We start from the raw sequence: 16,972 nt of genomic DNA, 5'->3' as shown, positions 1-16,972 counted from the left end.
AAAGGAAACTTGCTTTAAAAAGTAAAGGAAGAGATAATGACAATGTCTCATCAAGCAGAGAATACCAATAAAGAGACAGAATTTTTTTTTTTAAAGAACCAAGCAGACCCAATCAAGAACATAAAAAGAAAACCCTTAGAATGGGGGAAATTTTTTTCAAATCAGATATCTGACAAGACAATTGTATCTAGCCTATATAAAGAACTACTACAACTCAATAATTTAAAAAAAAAAAACCCTCAATTTGAGAAGGGGCAAAGGATCTGAATAAACAGTTCTCCAAAGAAGATATACAGATGACCAATAAGTACATTAAATGATGTTCACCACCTTTAGTTATTAGGGAAATGCAAATCAAAACCACAGCAAGATGCCACTTCACACCCACTAGCTTGGCTATAATCAAAAAGACATATAACACGTGTGGAAGAGGATGTGTACAAACCAGAGCCTCATACGCTGCTGCTGGCAACACAAAATGGTGCAGCCACTTTGGAAAACAGTCTGGCTGTCCTGTTCCTCAAAGGGTAAAATACAGAGTTACCATATTACTCAACAACTATGCTCCTAGGTATACACATCCAAGAGAAATGAAAACATATGACCATACAAACTTGTATGTGAATGTTCAAAATAGCATTATTTATAATGGCCAAAAAATTTCAACTTGATGATATCCAATTTATCTATTTTTTTCTTTACACCGGGACTTGCTTACCCTGAGGGAACTTGCACACCTGCCTCAGTATACAGGTATTTCTCCTCTAAGGCTCTGATACCATCCAAACAGACCTCATAGAGGAAAGTGGATGAAGCCACTGAGTCTTGGACAAATGAAGATGATAAGCCAAATAATGGACCAAATGTCTCGGTAGGAACAGGAAAGCTAAACTCTGAGCTCTGCGTTAGGGAGGGGTAGGAAACTCTCTGAGACAGTCCTGTTTAGGGTGTGTTCTGCTTAGTGGGGTAGGGGTGTCTGTCCCCTCCATAGAGAATTTGCCTTTGCCCTTTCCAGCTGGATCTCCAGGGAGGAATCAGGACCTGTTTCCTATCAATTACTTCACCAATGGATCCATGAACACTATAAGATAAAACCTGAAATAATATTGCAGCCTAGTAATTTAAGACTATCACTGTAAAAGTTCATACCCTTTCAACACCATGATATAATCAATGCAAGAAAACTAAAACTTTGCCAAGGAATTTTTATTTCACATGAGTTTGTTTCAACAAAGTCTCATTAGCGTTCCAGGAAAAAGATGAATATAGCCACAAAACAAAGCAAAAATATGTGGTGCTTCCAACGCGTTTTTTTTTTTTATTGTTTCGGAGTAAAAGCATTTGTTACAGAGAAAGAACAAGCTGGGTAGAGAAGTTAGTAAGAAACTGCAGAAGAAAAATGTAAAATTCCTGAAAGTATTTCAAAATTTTGTAATTAGAACCAGTATTATGAGGATAATTTCACTGCTGCTGCTAGTGAGATAATAATAGGTCCCATTTGCTCTATAGTCACTCCATCCCATGCACACACTAAGCCTCTTACATATATCGCCTCGCTTAATCTTCATCTGCAACTCAAGTGACCAGGAAAATTTCCAAAGTTCTCCTGAAGTTCCTACTCTGCCTTGTAGCTCTGAAGCTCCTCAACTCACAGTTCTGAGAGGTGTAACAGAGCTGGGGTTTCTTTTCAGCTGATCTCCACAGAAAAGATTCAAGTGTTTTCAGTCCAATTACAGTGATTTTTCCAAATCATTAATTCATCCAAACAAACATGTATTGAGTACCTACTGTTTTCCAGAGACTGTTCTATGCACTGAGGGCACAAAAATAAAAGATGCGGTACTCCACCCCAAGACAACAGAGAGACTCAATAGAACAGAGAGTGGGGTACCTGGGAAGACTTCCTGGAGGAGGCGACACTTAAGCTGAATTTTAAAGGCTGACTAGATGTTAGAAAAGAAGGGGAAAAGGCATGCTAGGTACAAGAACAGCATGTGCAAAGGCACAGATATAGGAGAGCATGGCCCATTCAGGGAACAGCAAGCAGTGGATTACTGCTGAAAGGTACAGTGAGAGGGTAGAGAGAGGTAAGGGGGTCAACGGGGTATCTCTCACCAAGGGCCATACTGAGACTGGAGTTCACCCAGATGAGGACAGAAAATCACACAAGAGTAGCACCAGGAGCCCTCTGCTGTGAGATAGATGTTCATCCAGTGGACCCAAATACACAGGCCCAATATTCAGGGCCCTTCATGTATTGTCTGCACAAATACCCCCTAACACCCCAAAGAGGCCTTGGATCCTGTGGGTCCCCTTTTCCCCCTCCCACCCTTTGCAGGCCACCTTCATTCTCGCTTCAGGATGATTTGAATCCTGTATTATCTCCACAGCTCCTGTGTACACTCGTGCTTGACCCTGAACAGCAACAGGGGGCAGAAGAGGCCTGCAAATGCTTTAGAGATTGTGCACTTCCAGCAAGCTCCCAGGTGACAGGGACGCTACTTACTGGTCCATGGGGCACCCTTTCAGTAGTGAGTGCCTAGAACAGTACTCTTCCTCCTACCTGAGGGGAAAGATTTCTTTTTCAAAGGTACAATCTACCATGGACCAATATTTTCAGAAAATAAAATAAAAATGAATGACGAGAAAAGTGAAATTTTAAAAAGACACACAAACTATACGTCCCAACTCTGTATTACTGGGCTCAGTAAACATAACATTAACCTAGCAAATTACTCAGGTCAACTGAGCCCTCCCCTCATCGACTCCTGCACACACAGCTCCAACTACAGAAGCACAAGAAATCAGGGCTGCTCAAAACAAGGTCTAACTGCCACCGCTACATTTTATGGGCAAAGGAGAGGATGTACTAGAAGAAGCAAAGGATTTGCTTTGGGGCTCCATGAATATATTCCCCACTAAAATGCAGTTGATGAAAAATCGCTCCTGATACATAGAGGCGCGAACATCTGACCACCTACCTGGCCACTCGTCCCCGGAGATCTCCCAGGCCGGAGAGCTGCCGCAACTCCAGAGTCTTTAAGGCAGAATTTGTTCCATAGCTAATGTTGTCCCGGGCGCGGATCTGCTCCTGGAGTACCTGAGCAACACACAAAAACACTAATGGAGTCATCCGGGAATTCACATGCTGCCACAGGAGCATTTTATGCTTCTGGCAAAAACAAGAATGTTCAACTCCTTTCAGAAGAGGCTCCTTTGTAATAGTCACCTGATATACACGGAGAACCAGGGGCTTAGAAGAGAGACCTCAGAGATGACACTTGGACCAAGGCCCTGCATTTACCAGTAAAAACACTGAGACTCAGATGTCAGGTGACTTGATGGAGGTCCCGCTGCAGGAAGAGGCAAAGCTGAGACTAGAAGCCTGGACTCGTGGAGCACAGTTCAGAGGTCTTACCCCGCTCCAGGGTGCTTTTTAATAGTCATTGTTTTAAGCAAACGATCCCTAAATCTGGGAAATAATAAATCAAGAAAAAGGTGGTGGGGGGAAGAGGGGCATCAGACAAAGAGGTCCAAATTCCAGTCCCTCCAGCTGTGTGATCCTGGGAAAGTGTCTAAAGTTTTCTGAGCTTCCTTTTCCTCATCTGTTGATAGTAATGGTGATTATACTCTTAAGGCCACTTTATGGGAACATTACATAAGATAATGCATATAAAGCACTTAGCGCAATGCCTAGTACATGGTAAATACAGCAAATGCTAATGATTCTTTCTAGTACCTATTCGTAACAACATTTATACAGTACTGGAATGGTAGAATGTGTCTCAGAGAAAAGACATTAAATGAAAGCAGAACTACTGGAAGATCGAGTGACCCAACACAAAAGCATGAACTCGTGGAGCAGCCATCCTGGGAAATCTGCAAAGGAATGATGGAGATGAAGAGGGCATCCGTGGTGTTTATTGAGCATGTCCTGGGAGGGGCCCAGGGCTGCGATACACGCTGACATGCACAAATCCACACAGCACCCTGTGAGGGAGGTACTCTCAGGACCCCTGTGTTATAGACCAGGAAGTGAGGCACCAACAGCTGAACTGATACACTCAACATCACCTGGGGAGCAAGTGGCTGGCTGGGACTGACCCAGGCGGCCTGGCTCGAGAATCCAAGCTCATAATCACGCTGCAATGCTGCCTGCCAAACCAGCAAAGAATCTGAGAAAGAAGCACTAAGGACAGACAGACAGATATGAAAACCCAAGTCCTAGGTTACAGGAGACCCCTCAAAAGCAAAAGCAAAAGTTTGCATCAGACGTTTCTTTGAACATTTCCTTATCCTTTTGCTCACCGCTTCCTTTCCCCCTCCCTCCTCCTCTCCCTGTATTCTGTCCTCCACACTCCCCTCACCCCATTACCACACTCTCTCCTTCTTTTTTTTTTTTAATAAATGTATTTATTTATTTGGCCGCATTGGGTCTTTGTTGCTGCTCACAGGCTTTCTCTAGTTACGGCGAGCTGGGGCTACTCTTCGTTGCAGTACGCAGGCCACTGTGTGGTTGCTTCTCACCAACAGTGTGGTGGCTTCTCTTGTTGTGGAGCACAGGCTCTAGGTGCGCGGGTTTCAGTAGTTGTGGCACACAGGCTCAGTAGTTGTGGCGCACGGACTTAGTTGCTCCACGGCATGTGGGACCTTCCCAGACCAGGGCTTGAACCCATGTCCCCTGCACTGGCAGGTGGATTCTTAACCACTGTGCCACCAGGGAAGTCCCTCCTTCTTTTCAAAGAGAAAGCTTTTGATTTCTCGTATCGTTTCCCTTTCAGCCACTTTTTTAAAATTTCCAATTTGCCTGATGTCAACTTGAGTATTTATTCTCTTTTGCTTTCTTTGTTTTGTTTTTTGTTGTTGTTGTTATTTTAAAAGATGAGTACCAAGTTCCTTTATTTTAACTATTTCTTCCTTAACAATGAAGACATTTTCCTTTTAGTACAGTATTTTCTGTGTCCACGGGTTGTGTATGAAGTGTTTTCTTTTTTATTGTTTTAATTTCAGTTTTGAATTCCTCTTTGGTCTAAGGGTATCTAGGTATCTAAAGATTACTTAGGATTGTATTTCTTCATTTTCAAGGAGTTTTTTTCTATCATTTTTACTATTTATTTCTAATTGTACTGGCTTATGATCAAAAATATGATCTGTAATGTATTTAATTTTTTGAATGTATTGTGGTTTGCTTTGTGGCACATGACTGATTTTTCAAAAGTTTCATGCAAAAAACTATTCAAGGAACAAAAGGTTCAATACTGCATATTAGATTGAGTTTGCTGACTTATTTATTTATTTTTGTCTACTAGATCACTCCAACTATGAAAGAGGTGTTATGAATTCTTACACTGTAAGATACTTTCAGCAAAGTCTCCTTACATTTTTTTTTTTTTAACATTTTATTTATTTATTTATTTATGGCTGTGTTGGGTCTTCATTTCTGTACGAGGGCTTTCTCTAGTTGTGGCAAGCGGGGGCCACTCTTCATCACGGTGCGCGGGCCTCTCATTATCGCTGCCTCTCCCGTTGTAGAGCACAGGCTCCAGACGTGCAGGCTCAGTAATTGTGGCTCACGGGCCTAGTTGCTCCGCAGCATGTGGGATCTTCCCAGACCAGGGCTCGAACCCGTGACCCCTACATTGGCAGGCAGATTCTCAACCACTGCGCCACCAGGGAAGCCCCTCCTTACATTTTTAATGCTGTTTACTTTACATATTTAGCTGCCATTTTATTTGGACATACAGATTTATGTATGATCAAAGTGGCCATAGCCATTATATAATAACCTTTTTTATCTGATTTAGTGCTTGTAATATTAAGTTTCATCTTACCTAATATTAACATTGCTACTATACTTTATAAATATTAAAGCAAATATCTGCTTGGTCTAACTATATACCAGACACTGTTCTAAGTGCTATAGGTATGTTAACTGGTTTAATTCTCACAAAACGCTATGAAGGAGGGACTATTATTATCCCCATTTCACAGGTGGTGAAATCTCTAAGTGATCAAGTAACTTGTCCAAAGCCACAGTCAATACCTGAGGGAGCTGGGATTTGCACCAGGAGCTTGGCTCCACAGACTGGGTTCTCAATCATGACATTATGCTGCCTTATATTTTCATTCGTCCTTCCATCTCACTTTCTTTTTTTAAAATTTTATTGAAGTGTTGTTGATTTACAATGTTGTGTTAGGGCTTCGCTGGTGGCGCAGTGGTTGAGAATCTGCCTGCCAATGAGGGGGACACAGGTTCGAGCCCTGGTCTGGGAAGATCCCACATGCCGCGGAGCAGCTGGGCCCGTGAGCCACAACTACTGAGCCTGCGCGTCTGGAGCCTGTGCTCCGCAACAGGAGGGGCCACGATGGTGAGAGGCCCGCGCACCGCGATGAAGAGTGGCCCCCGCTTGCCGCAACTAGAGAAAGCCCTCGCACAGAAACGAAGACCCAACACAGCCATAAATCAATCAATCAATCAATCAATCAAATGTAGCATTTCAGTTAGCTAATCTACGAAAACACCTTTAAAAAAAAATGTTGTGTTAATTTCTTCTGTGCAGCAAAGTGACTCAGTTATACATTATATATATCTATATACGTATCTATAGATATATATATATATTCTTTATATATAGATATATATATATATTCTTTTTCATATTCTTTCCCATTATGGTTTGTCACAGAATACTGAATATAGTTCCCTGTGCTACACAGTAGGACCTTGTTGTTACATCTCACTTTAGATTTACAATTTACGGTGCTTTTTGTTGTTGTTTCCTTTCTCCTTTTCCCTATTTTGACTGGTTTAATCAGCTTACCGTTCATTGCCTTTTCTCCCCTTGTTAACTGGGGAATGTTCTGGCCATTGCTAGTCCATGAACGGCTACCCCCCCTTTCCCAACATTTATAACCATATACGCACCTACTCCAGGCTCTATCCCTGCACAGCACCCCTCTCCTCCACACGAGACACTTATTTAGCACATTCACACACACCCTCTTTCATCCTTCAACCCCAGATGACTTATGTGGAAGGATTTTTACTTTTCTCCCCCTCTTGCTTTTCCCCACACCAACTAGGCTTTGCTAAAATAACTCAATACTCCTAGTTGGGATACAATTAGAATTTTGCTTGTAGAATGGCCCTTCTTTTTCAATTATCTTTTTTTTCTTCTTCTTTTTTTAGCACTCTGTTACGCAGTCCCAGGCATTTATCGATATCCATTTACATGAAATGACAGGTCTTTTTCCAAGGATCACCGATTACCTGTGTGCTTCTCCTTTTCATTTCCCCCTATCTTAGGGTCTCTGTGCGTAGTCACTGTGTTTGGTTAGAGTCTTTCCTCTAGCATTTTCCTCGGACCAGGCACTTGGATGAAAGACTCTCTGGATCCCTGCCGTGTCTATTATCTTCCTCCCTCGCTCTGAAGGGTGGGTGATAAACTGAAAGGGTATGAAACTCTTGACCTAAAGATCTTTCCTCCCAGTGAACTTGAAGCTGACAGGAAGTCTGATGCTTCTTCCTCTAAAAGCACCTTGGCTCCTTATGCCTAGATGCTTGTTTTCCATCTTTAGAGTTCAGGATTTTTATCAGAATGTACCTAATAGTGATTTTTTAAAAAAAATTCGATTCTACCTAGAACTCATTGAACACTTCAAACTGTAGTCTCAGATTTATCTTCAACTTGGGTAAATTTTCTTCTTCTATGTAATTATTGTTTTTTCTTTTCCCTCTGTTTCTTTGTCTCCTTCTGGAATTCCTACTATTCACATGCTGGGTGTCCTGGATCTGTCCTCTAAGTCTTGTATCTTTTCCCCCATGGTTTCTCTCTCTTTGTATCTGGCACTGATGTTTCAGCACTTCTTCTACTTTGTCTTGTGGGTAACTAATTTAATTCATAAAAGTAACCATCCTTGCCTCTAGTTCATCTACTGACTTTTTAAAATTTAAGTTCAAGGAAGAAATTTTATGTTGTACCTGGATCTCCTTAAGCACTCTGTCTTATTACTCAGTTGGAGCTGTTGTAACAAAATACCACAGACTGAGCGACTCATAAACAAAAAACATTTCTTTCTTGCAGTTCTGAAGGCTAGGAACTCTAAGCTCCAGGTGCCAGCATGGTCGTGTCCTATGAGGGCTCTCTTCCTAGCTTGCAGACTGTTGCCTTCTCACCATGTCCTCACGTGCCAGAAAGAGGAAGCTCTGGTCTCTCTTTCTCTTCTTATAAGAGCACTAATCCCATCATAAGGGCCCACCCCCATGACCTCATCCTAAACCTAGTCACCACCCAAAGGCCCCACCTCTAAATACCATCACACTGGGGGTTAGAGCTTCAAACATATGAATTTGGGGGAGGGGACACAAACATTCAGGCCATAACATACCCTAATTATTTTTCATGCAAGGGCCACCTGTTTCCTATTTCATTTGGGTCTGTTCTAAGGGCTGTGCTTATTCTTCCTCCCTCTGGCTGCCGGGCCCACTTAAGTGTGATGTTTCTTTTTGTTCTCTGCTCACTGGAGTGAGATTAAGTACGTAGTCCTAGGTGTAATGGAAGGAGCTTATGAGCTGGAGGTGCAGCCGATAACAGCACAGAGCCAGGGTCCAGGTGAGGTGCCGGAAGGAAGCATCTCTGTGTCCTTCTCTCTGCAGCCCTCCCAGCCTGGAGCCAGTGGTGACACAGCCCATCTCTACAGCCCCTCCTTGCCTGCCTAGACCTCGGTAAGGACAGGAGACCAGCTCAGACACATGGTGCACAAGGCCAGTGAGACTGGCCTTCTCTCTCTTACTCCTAAACCATGGCGTCGAGGACCTCTCTCCCAGGCTCTCCCCAGCCAGGTCTCTGCTGGCTCCTCCAGGCCTTCCTGCCTGCCCATCCCAGCTGTTCAGGAAGGTGGCACTGGAACTGGGAATAGGGAAGAAGGCACACTAAGCCACTACCTTCCTATCACCTCCTGCACCAATCTAGAGGTTTAAAGATACATTCACGTGTAGCAACTTGTTACCATTTCTAGAAGTTTGATGATTTCTGGTATGCTGTCAATTTGCAGTCCAATTTGCAAATGAATGGGGAAGCCCTATTAGACAATAGATTTATGCTTGCATAAATCATTTTTGTGCTCCCTTCTATCAACTATATTTTTAAATTTAATTTATTTATTTATTGGCCACGCCGTGCAGCATGCGGGACCTTAGTTCCCCAGCCAGGGATCGAACCCGTGCCCCCTGCAGTGGAAGCGTGGAGTCTTAACCACTGGACCGCCAGGGAAGTTCCACTATCAACTATTTTTTAAGTATAACATATATGCAGAGTAGTACACTTATATACAATTTTTTTAGGATTTTCAAACTTCCTTGTATAAAGCAGAAATGAGGGATGTAAGGATTCTGTGTTTTCCTTATTGGAAACCTGGCTGGAGTCACCATTGACGGAGTGATACTGACAGTGACAGTAAAAAAATTTCACTGGAAGGAATTTGGAACTGCTAGACCTATCTGTTATTTGCTGTAGTTTCCAGCTTTTTCTGAATGAACCTGCTCAACAGAATAGAAGAATGCAAACCAGTTACAATCACCTGTGAATGATAAAACGTTAGTCACTGGAACACACTCTGGCAAGGAAACTTGAGATCTGACTAATCTGGTTCTGACACTCTCCCACTGATGAGAAGGCAATGGGGAGCTCTTTCTCTTTTAATAGGAAATAACACTATTTATCACAGTTAATAGAAAGTAATACTTATTTTTTTGTACATAATGCTTCAAATCTTTGTTTATAATAAGGCTTAAGACCATGGGTCCTCAACCATTTTGGGGTGTGTAAGGATCCCCAAGTGGCTTGTTAAACACACAGGTTCCTGGGTCCCACTCCCAGGGAATCAAAGCGAGGGAATGGGCCCAGAGATGCAGATGGTCATGGTCCACAGACCACTCCTGGAGAAACACTGCATTAGACACTGGAGAAATGACAAAGGCTCCAACCAATCATTTCATTTGAGTTGTTTCTCAGTCAAAAAAAATCACTAAGCAAAGACCATGAAGAGCAATTCACCAAACAGGTGCTAAAAATAATTAACACATTTTTAAAAAGGTTCAGCCTTTCTGGGACTTCCCTGGCGGTTAAGACTTCGCCTTCCAATGCAGGGGCTGCGGGTTCGATCACCTGGTCGGGTTCGGCTAAGATCACACATGCCTCACGGCCAAAAAACCAAAACATAAAACAGAAGCAACAGGACTTCCCTGGTGGCGCAGTGGTTAAGAATCCTCCTGCCTAAGCAGGGGACACGGGTTCGAGCCCTGGCCTGGGAAGATCCCACGTGCCACGGAGCAACTAAGCCCGTGCACCACAACTACTGAGTCTGCGCTCTGGAGCCCTCAAGCCACAACTAATGAGCACGCGTGCCACAACTACTGAAGCCTGCACGCCTAGAGCCCGTGCTCCGCAACAAGAGAAGCCACCGCAATGAGAAGCCTGCGCACCGCAATGAAGAGTAGCCCCCGCTCGCCGCAACTAGAGAAAGCCTGCGCGCAGCAACGAAGACCCAACACAGCCAAAGATAAATAAATAAAATAAATTAATTAAAAAAAAAAATTTAGACAAAAAAACTTTTAAAATCACACCATTTCCATGTATTAAAGAAGGAAATACTTTAAATTTATAATATTAAAATGCATATCAAAAATTGAAAATGCACAGTTGGCCCTTCACAATACAACTTTTCCAGAGTATGATCCTTCAAAATATATTCATAATGTTCATAACCTTTGACCCTGTAACTCTAGTTCTTGAAATTAATCATAAAGCAAATAATAACATGAATGACAAAAATGAATGCACAAAGATGTCTTCATAATGTGATGCATATACAAAGTATTTTACAAGGTATCTGCATGGTACATTATTATGCACCAGTAAGAGAGAGGTTCATGGCGAGCTTTTAAAAACAAGAGAAAATGTGTACAATTTAATAGTAAGCAAAAAGAAAGGGTACAAAATAAATACACAGCATGATTACAGCTCTGTATAAGGTACATAAAAAATAATACTAGAATATTAATGACCTGCTTATCTCTACGGTTAGACTATGGTTGATTTCTCTTTTTTGTATTTTCCACAATGGGCTTACACTACTTTTAAAACCAGAAGAAAAAAAGTGTGTATATGTATGTGTGTTTTACCGATTAGAAATAAGAAAAGCCCATTTAACTTTCAGAATTCTTATGCAGATGAATAAGATATTATATTAGAAGTGCTTTCTTTGAGTAATACAGAAAAGAACTGTGTCTGAACTTAACACAATATTCACATTACTGAAAAGTTATGTGAAAAGAGAAGGCATTAGAGAGGTTACTATTTTTTTTTTAATCTGAAGGATATCCCTTTATTTTATTTACTTATTTTTTAACATCTTTATTGGAGTATAATTGCTTTACAATGGTGGGTTAATTTCTGCTTTATAACAAAGTGAATCAGCCACACATATACATATAGCACAGGGAGATCAGAGAGGTTACTATTTAAAGGAATTCTATGATGAAGCCTTAGAAAAACAATCCCTCTGTAAAGCCAGAAACATTTCCTAATTTGTCATTTTGGGACAATATATCATCATGATATGTTTACTTTAAAAAAGTTACAACCCGAAGTATATCATCAACTCTCCATCATTGCCAATTCAATTCAAGAAACTCTTTTCTGTAGGCCTACTATGTGCTGTGCACCAGGCCTGCCTTCAGGAAGCTCAGCTGCAGCAGGTAAGACTACAGGGTGGAAAGTGCGTGGCCTAAACCCACATGAGCAGAGAGAAGAGGCCGGCCCCCTTGAAAAAGTGATGTCCCGGGTCTTCATTTATTTTTTCTAATATAGGGCCTATCTTTAAGGAAGATTCCTTCCCAGAGGCAGTAGGAAATGGCACCACTGTGTGAGCCTCATAGCATTCTATCATGCCGTTTATGCAAAGGTGATCAGGACCCACACCCGGGGACCTCACCACCCAGACAGGCTAGGGGTGCCTAGGGATGACCAAGAAGAAACAGCCCTCTATGCTTCTCCTTCTTCAACTCTTCCTGGATTTGTGAGGATTTGAAAATGAAAGTGTGACTCCAATATCACATGCAGAAGGGCCCAATTACAGTAGGGCAGGGCCTTATAAGACAGTATCTTCTTACATAGCTTTTTAATCTTCACACTAGGACTTAAAACGCTCCAGGGTTCCAGCCTCATATATCAACTGCCTTCTTGGCATTTCCACCTGGATATTCAATGGGTCCCTAACACTTGCCAAGTCCTAAACAGAAGTCTCTCTAACGCCAACATGCAGGAAGTCCTATCAGCTTGACCTCCAAGACAGATCCAGAATCCATCCACCTCTCCCCATCTCCACCCTGACTCCCTAATCCAAGCCGCTCTGGACACCCCTAGCCTGTCTCCCTGCCTCTGTTCTTGCTTCCCTACATTCCCTTCTCCAGGCAGCAGCCAGAGTGATCTTTCTGAAACACAAGTCAGTCCACAAGCAACACGAGGGCAAGGGTTTTTAATCTGTTTTATTCACTAGTGTATCCTCAGCACCAAGCATATGAATGAATTCTCTAAATTCTTTTGCTTAAAATTAAATAATGGCTTCCCATCACCCCACCCCACCCCCAGTGACACTACAGTCCCATTGGTCGTCTTTCTGCTCCTTCAACATGCCGAGCTTCTTCCGCCTTACGGCCTTGGAACCTGCTGTGCCTTTTCTCTAGTATGTTCTCTTCTCTGTGTGTCTCCTGCCCCGACACCACCGCCTCGGCTTGGCTGGTCCTTCTGTCACCCCAGTCTCAGTTCACATGTCACCTTAGACCCCCATCACCCTTCCTAAAATAGCCCCACAATCACTCTCCATCATATTATCTCATCAGAGCCCTGGACTTAGGCTGAAATTACCTCGGCTACTTAGGGTTTACTCCTATAAGCCCCAGCAGAATGTACAGCAGGCCTAAAAGCAGGGGCCTTGCATGCCTGGGTCACTACTTTAGCCCCAGTGCCTCTAATAAGGCCTGGCTCCCAGCAGGTAGCTGAGTAATTTGTCAGTTATTTTAGCTCCATGTTCCAGGATTTGATCATCTACACTGAAGGCTCAGAGACTCTTAGCTAGCCGGTGCCTGGGAGCTGCTCAGGCCCTCAAAGATGGAGTCAGACAAGCTAAAATGTATTAGAGACAGGGCAGACACCTAAACACCAACTTGTTAATTTACTTTGGAAACGTCTATCAAATATTCAGAACTAAACAAATATTCAAACTCCATTCACTACCTTCTCCCCCTAGAGTCAAGCCACATGACAAGCCAAGTCTAGCGGGTAGAGTTAAAAAAAAAAAAAAAAAAAAAAAAGAATTTGGATCATTATCCATAGTTAATTATATGTCAGCTTAACTGGGTCATGGGATCCCCAGACAGCTGGATAAACGTTATTTCTGGGTGTGTCTGTGAGGGTGTTTCCAGAAGAGATTAGCATTTGAATTGGTGAACTTAGTAAAGCAGAAGGCCCTCCCCAGTGTGGGGAGACGTCATCCAATTCACTGAGTGTCATAATACAAAAAAAAAAAAAAAAAAGGAGAAGGAAGGTGGAATTCGCTTTCTGCCTGACTAAGCTGGGACACTGATCTTCTCCTGCCCTCAGCACTCCTGGGTCTCGGGTCTTCAGACCTGGAGTGGAATCTACACTATTGGCTCTCTGGCTCTCAGGCCTTGGAATTATACCACCGGCTTTCCTGTTCTCCAGCTCGCAGATGGCAGATGGTAGAACTCCTCAGTCTCCATAATCATGTGAGCCAATACCTTACGGTAAACATATCCTATTTATTGGTTCTATTTCTTTGGCGGTCTCGGACTAATACACACGAGAATCATCAAAGTCCCTCTGCTAATATACCTGTTCCAGTGGGACAAGATCATGCAGCTGCAGGCTGACATTCCTTTTTTAGGTAACTACATGAGGTCCAATGGCTAAGATTCTCTCCTCGTTGACAGTGCTAGATTCACACTGAACCAAGTTCCCGTCTGTCCGTCCAACTACACGTTAATATCATCGTCCACACCTCTGCTGTGACTTGCCAATAAGGCCCAACTCTGCACGTATCACTTGAGTTCAGCAAACTCTTCAATAGCCCATTTGCAAATTATTAAGCTAGAAAATTATGTGTAATCTAGTCAATTAGATGAGGGTTTGATACATTTTTCCCATTTCCCACCTAAGTCAAAGCCAACACCCCAAGCCAGCCGGACATCATGAAGCCTGAGTACATGGAAACAAAGAGTAGGTCTGCAGATTCTAATCAGCTGGGTAGCAGACCCTGGCCAAAGACATGCTGAAAGCCCCAAGGGGACATGGGGGTCCCAACCACTTCCCTAAGCCATCAAACTGGCATGAAAGGGAAAGCTTACCCCACAAAAGGGCCAGGGACTGCTTACCAGGATTTGGTTCCCAGGGACTGATATGAGCTTAAATCAAAGGCAGTATGGATAATCCAGACATGTATAATTCATAGTTGACTACATTACCTCTTTTGAATTTATAATGATGATGATAATTTGTGGGAAGTTTCTGAGGAATAAATAATTGATAACATACTCCACATAGCAAGGCAAACTGCCAATGGAGACAATGAGTCGGGATGTATTAAAACAATATTCTTTCATTCAACATTTATCAAGCACCTACTAGACACTAGCCCACAGAGTCATCTGTTTTGACATTGGAATCTGCTGATAGAATACGGGCAATAACTACAGGATTCTCGAAGAACCAAGGACCCCAGAGCCTTTGATTATGAAAGATTTCCTGAGCTCCTACAATGTGCTAGACACTGTATTGTGTAGGTGCTAAAAATAGAAAAATTAAGACTCAGTTCTAGTTCTTGAGGATCACATAGGCTAGTGGTTTGACAATGTATTTTACTTTTCTTCCTGTATATAACTGTGTACAGAGCCACATGATAACCATAAAGACTTATTGAGGCAAATTTACCAAGATATAGTATTAACATATCTCAATTCGACTAGCTCTATCAGGAGCCTGGACTGAGCTGTACATGTCAAGAATGGTTTCAGCTTTAGTTTTATAATACAAAACCACCTGCAGGGACAGATTTTTATAAAACAAATACCCAGTAAAGTTTTACTGAGTGAACTAAAAAACCAGTGTAAACCAGTAATGAAAATAACCTAAAAACCAGGCAATTTACAGAAGAAATTCATTAAGAATCTATAGACAAAAAAATACACCTTTCATATCATTTAAATACAATTTGAGTATCTTCACATTTCTTTGCTTTAAATATGCATATTGTCTTTGCATAACATCCACCCTCCTAATTTTATATTGCTTATATATAAAGACTTCCTTTTAGTACTTTTAATCTACAACATGATTTCATTTTAACAGAGTTTGGCTACAATGTGGCAATTCTGATGTCTCATTAAGCATCCTAATTTTGGTTATGTTTGGGTAAACATGCTTAGGCTCACAATATATACAAAACTACGTAATTAGTGTTTCATATAAAAGTCTATTAGATTTCCAAACTTTCTTCTGTTACTTTATAATGATATATAATTATTACCAGTTACAAAAAAGTAAATGCTCATATATGCAAAGTAAATTTTTTTCCAGAATTAGATTTTACTCAGACTTCCCTCTCTACAGCGGAAATCATCTATTCATTTGCAAACTGCACACTCCAAAAATATATGTAAATGGAAGAGTGCTGTCTGGTTAAGGGAAGAACAATCATTACATAAAAGGTGTTTCAGATGGAAAAACTCACTGCATTGTAAATTACTTAAAAATCATCTTAAATACACATTACAGAAAAATCGTGTTAAAAAGACATCTTAAAGAAAAATAATTAGCAAAGGCCTAAATGATTAATGACTTTGGATTCCTAGGTATGTTTGCTATTAACTGTAATTATCTAAGCAGTTCAATGAACTCACACCAAAGGAATGAGGGGGCAGGGGAGAACTCAGTGAGAACTAAAGCTTTAATTACCTAGTTTCATGAAGAAATTCTTCCTGAGGGAGTAGAAATACTCAGAAAGCAAAGAATGACTGAATAGCACTGCCTGTCACATTTGAGAGTTGGTTACCTAAGATTGGGGTTCTAGAGGAGCTTCCAAGAGGCAAAGTGGAAAAGGGAAAGGAGCTTATCTTTGGAGTTTAACAGTCTGGGTTTAGTCTCAGCACTGCCACTTACTGGCCTTGAGATCTCAGAGAAGTCTCTTCACTTCCCTGGGCCTAGGATGCCTCATCTGAAAAGGACGCAGTTTGCACAAATGACCTCAGAGTCCTTTCTAGTTCTTTTTGCTACCATAAGATCTGCAGTGGGCTTCAGTCTGAAATAGGCATTTATTCACTTAATAAGCATTCATGGCAATTTGCTCCAAACATTGTGCTGGACAATGTGAAGATGAGTAAGACAAAGTTCCTTTCTTTTTTTTTTTTTTAAAAATCTTTATTAGAGTATAATTGCTTTACAATGTTGTGTTAGTTTCTGCTGTATAACAAAGTGTATCAGCTACACGTATACATATATCCCCATATCCCCTCCCTCTTGCGTCTCCCTCCCACCCTCCCTATCCCACCCCTTTCTTTTTTGAAGGGCTCCCATTCTATCAGGGGATACAGACTTGCAAAGAAACAATGTCAGTCCTATTCAGTAAATACTACGGTAACAGCATCAAGTGCTGGGTGCCCAGGATACATTAAGGGAAGAAGAACTAGGGCCAGGGAGGGAACTGGTAGTGAGGGCTTCCTAGAATGAAGGAACTTTTCAACAGCACTGAGGGCTCAGCTGAGGTTGGAAATTATATATATTTCAAATGGTTCTGATGGTTGGATTAGTACAAAGGGAAAGTTATTGCCCAGATCCTACAGCTGCAGCTAAAGCACTATCACCTCTTACGGGGACAGAAAAAATTCAGTCCAGAGTTT

The 16,972-nt window shown here is 41.8% G+C and overlaps 1 protein-coding gene across 7 annotated transcripts in view; it reads right to left on the bottom strand.

Annotated features, from left to right (window-relative positions):
* Nucleotides 1-16,972, bottom strand: part of FAM81A (family with sequence similarity 81 member A) — a 125,033-nt gene that overhangs the window by 28,819 nt on the left and 79,242 nt on the right. For all 7 annotated transcript variants that reach the window (XM_082388172.1, XM_082388168.1, XM_082388169.1 and 4 more), the window contains exon 4: nt 2,982-3,100. In XM_082388172.1, coding sequence (XP_082244298.1) covers nt 2,982-3,100 — 119 coding nt within the window. The remainder of the gene's footprint in view (nt 1-2,981; nt 3,101-16,972) is intronic.

The sequence above is a fragment of the Balaenoptera borealis genome (assembly GCF_965194805.1).
Source record: "Balaenoptera borealis genome assembly, chromosome: 3".
Lineage (NCBI taxonomy): Eukaryota > Metazoa > Chordata > Mammalia > Artiodactyla > Balaenopteridae > Balaenoptera > Balaenoptera borealis.
Note: the sequence above shows the minus strand (reverse complement) of the source record. Positions and strands in the feature narration are given on the sequence as shown.